Source organism: Hylobates moloch, unplaced genomic scaffold, assembly GCF_009828535.3.
Source record: "Hylobates moloch isolate HMO894 unplaced genomic scaffold, HMol_V3 SCAFFOLD_5, whole genome shotgun sequence".
NCBI lineage: Eukaryota > Metazoa > Chordata > Mammalia > Primates > Hylobatidae > Hylobates > Hylobates moloch.
Window position 1 is genome coordinate 16,474,833 of NW_026652280.1, and position 10,536 is coordinate 16,485,368.

The following is a 10,536-nucleotide window of genomic DNA, read 5'->3' on the forward strand; positions in this document are numbered from 1 at the left end:
AGTAAGATTGGTACAAAGAATTAGCTGGATGAGAAAGCTCACGCCTTTAATCCCAGAACTTTGGGAGGCTGAGGCAGGAGAATCACTTGAGCCCAGGAGTTCAAGACCAGCCTGGAAAGCATAGTAAGACCCCACCTCTACAAAAAAATTTAAAAATCAGCCAAGCGTGGTAATCCTAGGTACTCAGGAGGCGGAGGCAGGAGGATCACTCTTGAGCCCAACAGTTCGAGGCTGCACTGGGTCGTGATTGCACCACTGCACTGCAGCCTGGGCAACAGAGCGAGACTCTGTCTCTAAAAAAAAAAAAAAAAATTTGGTACAAAGACTAAAATAATGCATGTCAGACATTTGATAAGATGTCAACATTCAATCAAGGAGTGTGACAGTCATCATCATTGCTAGATTTTATTACTTTTGTGGTTGGGCGTGCTAGCTAAAATTGCAAAACCTCTGATATTTTCTAACTGCCTCTGCTGTTTTTCTCCTCGGCCCTTAGCACTCTCTCCTACACCATGTGGTAATTTATATTGATTGCTGTCTATGCTGTTCCACTAGATGGAAGCTTCGTGAAGTAGGAACTTTTAGTCTATTTTATGCACTGCTGTATCTCTAAGATGCCTGGCATGTAAATAGGGCCTCAATAAATATGTCTTGAATTAATGAAAACAGTGGTTTCTGAATCACGGCCTCCAAAGAGCATTGGCCTTTTCCCCTCTCACCCTTCTGAAGGTGCCCAGGCCGCCCTGGCAGGATGCCTCTTTCTCTGTGGGGTGGCATTCTCTGCTCTCTCTCTAATACTCTTTCTTTTTCTTCCCTCCTCTCCCCCAACTGCAGGATGCCTTTGTGGAACTGTACGGCCCCAGCATGCGGCCTCTGTTTGATTTCTCCTGGCTGTCTCTGAAGACTCTGCTCAGTTTGGCCCTGGTGGGAGCTTGCATCACCCTGGGTGCCTATCTGGGCCACAAGTGAAGTCAACACGTCTGCCCCAAACAAATATGCAAAAGGTTCACTAAAGCAGTAGAAATAATATGCATTGTCAGTGATGTACCATGAAACAAAGCTGCAGGCTGTTTAAGAAAAAATAACACACATATAAACATCACACACACAGACAGACACACACACACAATTAACAGTTTTCAGGCAAAATGTCGAATCAGCTATTTACTGCCAAAGGGAAATATCATTTATTTTTTACATTATTAAGAAAAAAAGATTTATTTATTTAAGACAAGTCCCATCAAAACTCCTGTCTTTGGAAATCCGACCACTAATTGCCAAGCACCGCTTCGTGTGGCTCCACCTGGATGTGCTGTGCCTGTACACACAGATTCGCTTTCCATGTTGTTGGCCGGACTAACTCACCATCTGAAGAGCAGACGGATGGAAAAAGGACCTGATCATTGGGGAAGCTGGCTTTCTGGCTGCTGGAGGCTGGGGAGAAGGGGCTCATTCACTTGTATTTCTTTGCCCTGGGGGCTGTGATACTAACAGAGGGAGGGTTCCTGGGGGGGAAGTCCAGCCTCCCTGGCCTGAAGAAGAGACTCTTTGCATATGACTCACATGATGCATACCTGGTGGGCGGAAAAGAGTTGGGACTTCAGATGGACCTAGTACCCGCTGAGATTTCCACGCCGAAGGACAGCGATGGGAAAAATGCCCTTAAATCATAGGAAAGTATTTTTTTAAGCTACCAATTGTGCCGAGAAGCATTTTAGCAATTTATACAATATCATCCAGTACCTTAAGCCCTGATTGTGTATATTCATATATTTTGGATACGCACCCCCCAACTCCCAATACTGGCTCTGTCTGAGTAGGAAACAGAATCCTCTGGAACTTGAGGAAGTGAACATTTCGGTGACTTCGGCATCAGGAAGGCTAGAGTTACCCAGAGCATCAGGCCGCCACAAGTGCCTGCTTTTAGGAGACCGAAGTCCGCAGAACCTGCCTGTGTCCCAGCTTGAAGGCCTGGTCCTGGAACTGAGCCTGGGCCCTCACTGGCCTCCTCCAGGGGTGATCAACAGGGCAGTGTGGTCTCCGAATGTCTGGAAGCTGACGGAGCTCAGAATTCCACTGTCAAGAAAGAGCAATAGAGGGGCGCGGCTGGGCCTGTCACCCTGGGGCCCTCCAGGTAGGCCCGTTTGCACGTGGAGCATGGGAGCCACGACCCTTCTTAAGACATGTATCACTGTAGAGGGAAGGAACAGAGGCCCTGGGCCCTTCCTAGCAGAAGGACATGGTGAAGGCTGGGAACGTGAGGAGAGGCAATGGCCACGGCCCATTTTGGCCGTAGCACATGGCACGTTGGCTGTGTGGCCTTGGCCCACCTGTCAGTTTAAAGCAAGGCTTTAAATGACTTTGGAGAGGGTCATAAATCCTAAAGGAAGGATTGAATTGAGGTGTCATGGATTAATTGACCTCTGTCTATGGAATTACATGTAAAACATTATCTTGTCACTGTAGTTTGGTTTTATTTGAAAACCTGACAGAAAAAAAAAAGTTCCAGGTGTGGAATATGGGGGTTATCTGTATATCCTGGGGCATTTAAAAAAATCAATGGTGGGAAACTATAAAGAAGTAGCAAAAGAAGTGACATCTTCAACACATAAACTAGAAAATTTTTTTTCTTCCAGTTTAGAATCAGCCTTGAGACACTGATGGAATAACTCTGTGGCATTATTGCATTATATACATACATTTATCTGTATTAACTTTGGAGTGTACCCTGTTCAATGTTTAATGCTGTGGTTGATATTTCGAAAGCTGCTTTAAAAAAATACATGCATCTCAGTGTTTTTTTTTTTTTAATTGTATTTAGTTATGGCCTATACACTATTTGTGAGCGAAAGTGATCATTTTCTGTTTGAGATTTTTGTCTCTTGATTCTTCAAAAGCATTTCTGAGAAGGTGAGATAAGCCCTGAGTCTCAGCTACCTAAGAAAAACCTGGATGTCACTGGCCACTGAGGAGCTTTGTTTCAACCAAGTCATGTGCATTTTCATGTCAACAGAATTGTTGATTGTGACAGATATATCTGTTGTCCCTTTGACCTTGTTTCTTGGGCAATTCCGCATATAATTCATGTTATTCAGGATTACATGCATGTTTGGTTAAACCCATGAGATTCATTCAGTTAAAAATCCAGATGGGGAATGACCAGCAGATTCAAATCTATGGTGGTTTGACCTTTAGTGAGTTGCTTTACGTGGCCTGTTTCAACACAGACCCACCCAGAGCCCTCCTGCCCTCCTTCCGCGGGGGCTTTCTCACGGCTGTCCTTCAGGGTCTTCCTGAAATGCAGTGGTGCTTACGCTCCACCAAGAAAGCAGGAAACCTGTGGTATGAAGCCAGACCTCCCCGGCGGGCCTCAGGGAACAGAATGATCAGACCTTTGAATGATTCTAATTTTTAAGCAAAATATTATTTTATGAAAGGTTTACATTGTCAAAGTGATGAATATGGAATATCCAATCCTGTGCTGCTATCCTGCCAAAATCATTTTAATGGAGTCAGTTTGCAGTATGCTCCACGTGGTAAGATCCTCCAAGCTGCTTTAGACGTAACAATGAAGAACATGGACGTTTTTAATATAAAGCCTGTTTTGTCTTTTGTTGTTGTTCAAACGGGATTCACAGAGTATTTGAAAAATGTAGATATATTAAGAGGTCATGGGGGCTAATGGCTGGCTGGCTGCCTTTTGCTGTAGGGTTTTGTTACCTGGTTTTAATAACAGTAAATGTGCCCAGCCTCTTGGCCCCAGAACTGTACAGTATTGTGGCTGCACTTGCTCTAAGAGTAGTTGATGTTGCATTTTCCTTATTGTTAAAAACATGTTAGAAGCAATGAATGTATATAAAAGCCTCAACTAGTAATTTTTTTCTCCTCTTCTTTTTTGTCATTATATCTAATTATTTTGCAGTCGGGCAACAGAGAACCATCCCTATTTTGTGTTGAAGAGGGATTCACATCTGCATCTTAACTGCTTTTTATGAATGAAAAAATAGTCCTCTTTATGTACTCCTCTTTACACTGGCCAGGGTCAGAGTTAAATAGAATATACGCACTTTCCAAATTGGGGACAAGGGCTCTAAAAAAAGCTCCAAAAGGAGAAGAACATCCGAGAACCTCCCCGGCCCTCCCAGTCCCTCGCTGCGCAAATACTCCGAAAGAGAGGCCAGAACGACAGCTGACAGGGTCTATGGCCATCGGGTCATCTCCGAAGATTTTGCAGGGGCAGAAAATTCTGGCAGGCTTAAGATTTGGATTAAAGTCACAGAATTAAGGAAGCACCTTGATTTAGTTCAAACAAGAAGCCAATATTCTCTCCACAGCTCAGTTACCTCTCTGTGTTCAGATGTGGCCTTCCATTTATATGTGATCTTTGTTTTATTAGTAAATGCTTATCATCTAAAGGTGTAGCTCTGGCCCAGTGGGAAAAATTAGGAAGTGATTAGAAATCGAGAGGAGTTATAATAATCAAGATTAAATGTAAATAATTAGGGCAATCCCAACACATGTCTAGCTTTCACCTCCAGGATCTATTGAGTGAACAGAATTGCAAATAGTCTCTATTTGTAATTAATCTTATCCTAAAACAAATAGTTTATAAATGTGAACTTAAACTCTAATTCCAATTGTACTTTTAAGGCAGTGGCTGTTTTTAGACTTTCTTATCACTTATAGTTAGTAATGTACACCTACTCTATCAGAGGAAAACAGGAAAGGCTTGAAATACAAGCCATTCTAAGGAAATTAGGGAGTCAGTTGAAATTCTATTCTGATCTTATTCTGTGGTGTCTTTTGCAGCCCAGACAAATGTGGTTACACACTTTTTAAGAAATACAATTCTGCATTGTCAAGCTTATGAAGGTTCCAATCAGATCTTTATTGTTATTCAATTTGGATCTTTCAGGGATTTTTTTTTTTTTAATTATTATGGGACAAAGCACATTTGTTGGAGGGGTGGGAGGGAGGAAGAATTTTTAAATGAGTAAAACATTCCCAAGTTTGGATCAGGGAGTTGGAAGTTTTCCGAATAACCAGAACTAAGGGTGTAAAGGACCTGTATTGGGGTCAATGTGATGCCTCTGCGAAGAAGCTTATGTGACAAATGAGAAACATTTTGAAGTTTGTGGTACGACATTTAGATTCCAGAGACATCAGCATGGCTCAAAGTGCAGCTCCGTTTGGCAGTGCAATGGTATAAATTTCAAGCTGGAGATGTCTAATGGGTATTTAAACAATAAATGTGCAGTTTTAACTAACGGGATATTTAATGACAACCTTCTGGTTGGTAGGGACATCTGTTTCTAAATGTTTATTATGTACAATACAGAAAAAGTTTTTAATAAAATTAAGCAATGTGAAACTGAATTGGAAAGTGATAATACAAGTCCTTTAGTCTTACCCAGTGAATCATTCTGTTCCATGTCTTTGGACAACCGTGACCTTGGACAATCATGAAATATGCATCTCACTGGATGCAAAGAAAACCAGATGGAGCATGAATGGTACTGTACCGGTTCATCTGGACTGCCCCAGAAAAATAACTTCAAGCCAACATCCTATCAACAACAAGGTTGTTCTGCATACCAAGCTCAGCACAGAAGATGGGAACACTGGTGGAGGATGGAAAGGCTCGCTTAATCAAAAAAATTCTGAGACTATTAATAAATAAGACTGTAGTGTAGATACTGAGTAAATCCATGCACCTGAACCTTTTGGAAACTCTGCCGTGGGCCCTCCAGATAGCTCATTTCATTAAGTTTTTCCCTCCAAGGTAGAATTTGCAAGAGTGATAGTGGATTGCATTTCTTTTGGGGAAGCTTTCTTTTGGTGGTTTCGTTTTTTATTATACCTTCTTAAGTTTTCAATCAAGGTTTGCTTTTGTTTTGAGTTACTGGGGTCATTTTTGTTTTAAATAAAAATAAGTGTACAATAAGTGTTTTTGTATTGAAAGCCTTTGTTATCAAGATTTTCATACTTTTACCTTCCATGGCTCTTTTTAAGATTGATACTTTTAAGGGGTGGCTGATATCCTGCAACACTGTACACACAAAAAATATGGTAAGGATACTTCACATGGTTAAGGTACAGTAAGTCTCCAGTTGGCCACCATTAGCTATAATGGCACTTTGTTTGTTTGTGTTGTTGGAAAAAGTCACATTGCCATTAAACTTTCCTTGTCTGTCTAGTTAATATTGTGAAGAAAAATAAAGTACAGTGTGAGATACTGGTTGTGCCTGGAATTGTTTATAATGTGTTAACACGATTTTGCCCTGCCATTCATCATCATTACACAAGACTTTGAAAAGCCTTCTTAACAAGCCAGTAAAATCACCAGGACCCTACTCTAATGAAGCCCTCAGGGATCAGGCTAAGGGATTGCCTTACAGGTGAAACCACCTTAGAAGGAGACTCTTGTTTCTTGGTAATAACCCTCCTGGTTAGGTACAAGATAGACCAGTCTTGAGTTCTACTCCCTGGGAGAGCTACTGTTGCTGTTGAGCGTGTTCTTCCATATAGACCAGAGATCCCAGCCTCTGCATTTTATAAGATGAAATGTGTATGAAAAAGAGGGAAATAAGCTGAAAGTTCTGTTTTGAAGTCAACATTTTTAGATGGAACCAAAGCAGCTACTTGCTTTGGAGCAGGTAAACCCTAAATGGCAAGGGATCTGATGTTTCCCACTGGGTTCAGGTCCTGATACCCTAATCCTCAACCCTTCAAGTCACATCACTTAGACTCAACTAAAAGGACTCTGATAGTAACATTCATCTGTTGAGCACCTGCTGGATACACACTGTATGCATACTACCTTTTGCTCTCAAACCTTGCAAGGTAGGTATTGGCCTCTTGTATTTTGTAGGAGATAACTGAGACTCAAGACGTTGAAACTATATGCCCAAGTTCTCAATCATCATAAATTACAGAGGCAGATATTTGAGCCCTGGTGTGGCTGACTCCAAGGTCCATACTCCATCCTTTGAATTGGTAGCCTCCAAATTACTGCACGTGGAACCATGGCGGCACAGCCTTCCCAAGGAGTACCCAGGCATGGGATGTTTAGAAGAATCAATGTTCTCAACACCCATGGGTACTCTTTCATAAACCAATTTCTGTGAGCACACCCCTGAGATCAGACAACTCTCCTCACTCTCCCCTTTCACAATCATCTGTCACACTTCTCAGAAGAGGGGCACACTCCTCCCTCTGTCTGAATCTAACTGTGACACCCTGCGGTAGTGAGGGTCTCATAATGGCCCGGAGAGCTGACTGTGTGCCTGTCTTCCCAAGCATGTGTCAGTGAGGTCAGGTTAGTGGCTTGAAATTGGCCTTGGTGGCCGGGTGCGATGGCTCACGCCTGTAATCCCAGCACTTTGGGAGGCCAAGGCCAGCAGATCATGAGGTCAAGAGTTTGAGACCAGCCTGGCCAACGTGGTGAAACGCCGTCTCTTCTAAAAATACAAAAATTAGCAGGGTGTGGTGGTGGGCACCTGTAATCCCAGCTACTTGGGAGGCTGAGGCAGGAGAATTGCTTGAACCCAGTAGGTGGAGGTTGCAGTGAGCTGAGATCGTGCCATTGCACTCCAGCCTGGGAGACAGAGCAAGACTTGAACACACACACGCAAAAAAGAAATTGGCTGTGGTGGAAGCCTTTATACCACGTAAACAAACAAAAGCTATAAATCAGGGCTTTCTTTTCTTTGCCTTTTTCTTTTTTTCCCCAGAGAGTAAATTTACCTACACACCACTGGGCATGGCCCTGGAGTGTTAGAATTCTTGGGTTACCAAAAGGCATGATTTGAAATCCTGGGGCTATATTGGACGGTAATGACTGGGGAGCAAATCTGTTTGGAAACTGGTTTTCCAATTCTTTGCTTTCAACAAAGTTGAAAGAGTTTCTAGTGAAGACAGCTGATAGATTTTTTAATGTGATTTTTGAATATACCAGAAATTCAAAGAGTTGAATAACGTCGCTATAACAAAACTCTTTCCAATCTCATGTAGTTGTTATGCGAACAGCCCTCCTCAGAGCTTATATCCATAAAGATGAAAAACAAGAATAGACTCACTGGTGAACATTAGCTCTTTCTAGCATTATGTAGTTTTTATTTATGGATCTGTGTCTTTCTGGGGATGGAGGAGAGAGGGAATAAACTAGTCCCATCTCTTTTAAGAGGTTTATTTCCAAAAAAAATTTTTTATACTTAATAACCATTTGTCAAAATTGTAATATATTTGTGCATTTTTATGAGTTGAGTAATAGTAATTGTATACTCAACTCAGGAACACAAAAAGCCTTATGGTCACAAAAATTTATAGATTTGCTACAGAAGATTCCAAGGTAAATCAATTTTAAGAAATTGTAAGTTGTAAATTTAGTTGTAAGAAATATTATATTAGGATAAAATGAGAGGCAGAATTATGAATTTGAGGAGAAGAAAAAATGTAAAATGCCCAAGTGTCAAAAAGTAACTCCTATATTTTTCATGCAGGGTATTGAGTATCATGCCACTATGGTATTTCAATTCCAATGGATATCATTTGAAAATGATGTAACAAATTTATTTTTAAAATGTGAATTCTTAAAATAACTTGTCAGACAAACTTGTTATTAGCATGTGTCAAAATTCTATTTCAGACTGGCCTCAAGAGAAGAGGCTCCCAGCAAGCCAGCCAATTCAGTGATTCTCTTTTGGAAGAGACACAAACAGAAAAAAGAAATGGCACCACAACAGAAGAACAGCTCGAGACTGGTTGACATGGTTTAGATAGCTGAGTGGAGACCCTGACTTCTCAGCAGCTCTTAATCCCATGAAAGTCTATCCGGAAATTACCCAAGCATTTTATCAGGAATCATAATTACTTCATGGAAGGGGTTACAAATGACATCATACAAAAAAGTTCTGCCACAGACAGTTTGGGAACAATTTTCTTTCTTATACTATTAAACAGTGCATTGGAAATTATATCCTTAGCAACTATTGACATTTAAATTTTAAAAATGAACGGCCACACATGTGCAAGTGTGGTATATGTCTTTCAAACTGCTGACAAGGGGGCCTTCTGTCAAGTTGGGGTGGCACATCGACTGATTCATCAGAAGACCCCTTCCTGGAAGCCCCTCCAGGCACTCCTCTGGACTTTACTGGAAACTGAAAAGCAGATACTACCCAGTGGAGTATTTTATTTAAATTAATCTTTCTGTCAGCACCAAGGAAACCAGTAATTGGATAAGAATAATAGTTGTAATAATTACTCAATCTGGGAACAAAAAGTAAAGCCTTAAGGTCACTAAAATGCATTTAAATGCACAGGCTTAATCTTTGCTGTAGAAAAGTATGAAAAGCTAATCAATTTTAAATGTTAACGTTAAGAAATCTCATCTGGGATAAAATGGGGGTGAAAATGTGAATTTGAGGTGAGAAAGTGCCAAATTTCCAAGTGTTAAAAAAGAACTTGTTTCTGTATTTTTTATGTAGATGGTTTTCAATTATCAAACCGTTGTGGTACTTAGCTTCCCTTGTATACATTTTTAAAGTGATATAAAACAAATCTGGTTGTGATTCCTATCAACATAGGCATGAGCCACTGCGCTCAGCCCTCTTTGTTTTTGGGCTGGTTCCTTTGTGAAAGTTCTGCTGTTCTACCCTCAAAACCCTCTACAATCCCATGTTTACTGGAAGAGGAGAGAAGGCGATGGATTTAGTGACCCTTTTTTGGTGTCCCACCACACACTGCCACCAAGTGGAGGACGGCATCTCAGGTCCCTGGCAACCTCATACTAAGAACGGAGGATCTGCCATACAGGACAATTTCTGGGCCAATGTGGCCATTCAGCAATTCTTTTTGGAAGAGATACATACACAAAAAACTATTCAACTGTATGCAAATGTATACAAACTGTAAATATATACAATGGGAATCTAAGTCCCTCAATGATTTAACACTCAAACACCATCTACATGGAAAACACAGAAACAAGTTTTCTTGTAGCAGAAATTTGACATTGTTTCTTTTACCCTCAAATTTACATTTTTTACCCCCTCCCCCCATTTAATTTTGGGTGCTATTTTTTAATGTTTAAAGTTGATTAGCTTCTCTACTTTCCTACATATGTCTCTTTGGCTACTAACACCACTCTCAAGGGACCTTCCTTGGCAAAGCATGGTCCATCTGCTCTGGTGAATTTCAAGATGACTGCTGGGTTTTTTGCCCAAACGACTGAGTGAATAGTGGTGTCATTTATTGAATTAGAAAAGGATTGAGAAAGTGAGGTGAGTGAAGATCAGATCTGGTGGAGGAGAATCAAGAGAAAACTCTTGTCAGTTGATAACTCCATGCGCCAAACTCATGTCTAAGTCTCCTCTTGAATAGCTAGTAGGGGTCTCAATCTCGATATAGAACTTCGATCAGTTATCAGCATATGGATAGTATATAGACATGGATTTGCATGACATTTCCTGTGGAAGGAGACAACAGGTGAGGGTAGGGTCCTGGAGCACTTCCAACAGCAGAACTTTCACAAAG

The 10,536-nt window shown here is 41.1% G+C and overlaps 1 protein-coding gene across 1 annotated transcript in view; it reads left to right on the forward strand.

The window, feature by feature from the left end:
- BCL2 (BCL2 apoptosis regulator) overlaps nucleotides 1-6,238 on the forward strand; it is a 195,166-nt gene extending 188,928 nt beyond the window's left edge. Inside the window, exon 2 of the mRNA XM_032152106.1 lies at nucleotides 835-6,238. Coding sequence (XP_032007997.1) covers nucleotides 835-969 — 135 coding nt within the window. The 3' untranslated portion in view covers nucleotides 970-6,238. The remainder of the gene's footprint in view (nucleotides 1-834) is intronic.
- The last annotated feature ends 4,298 nt before the right edge of the window (nucleotides 6,239-10,536 follow it).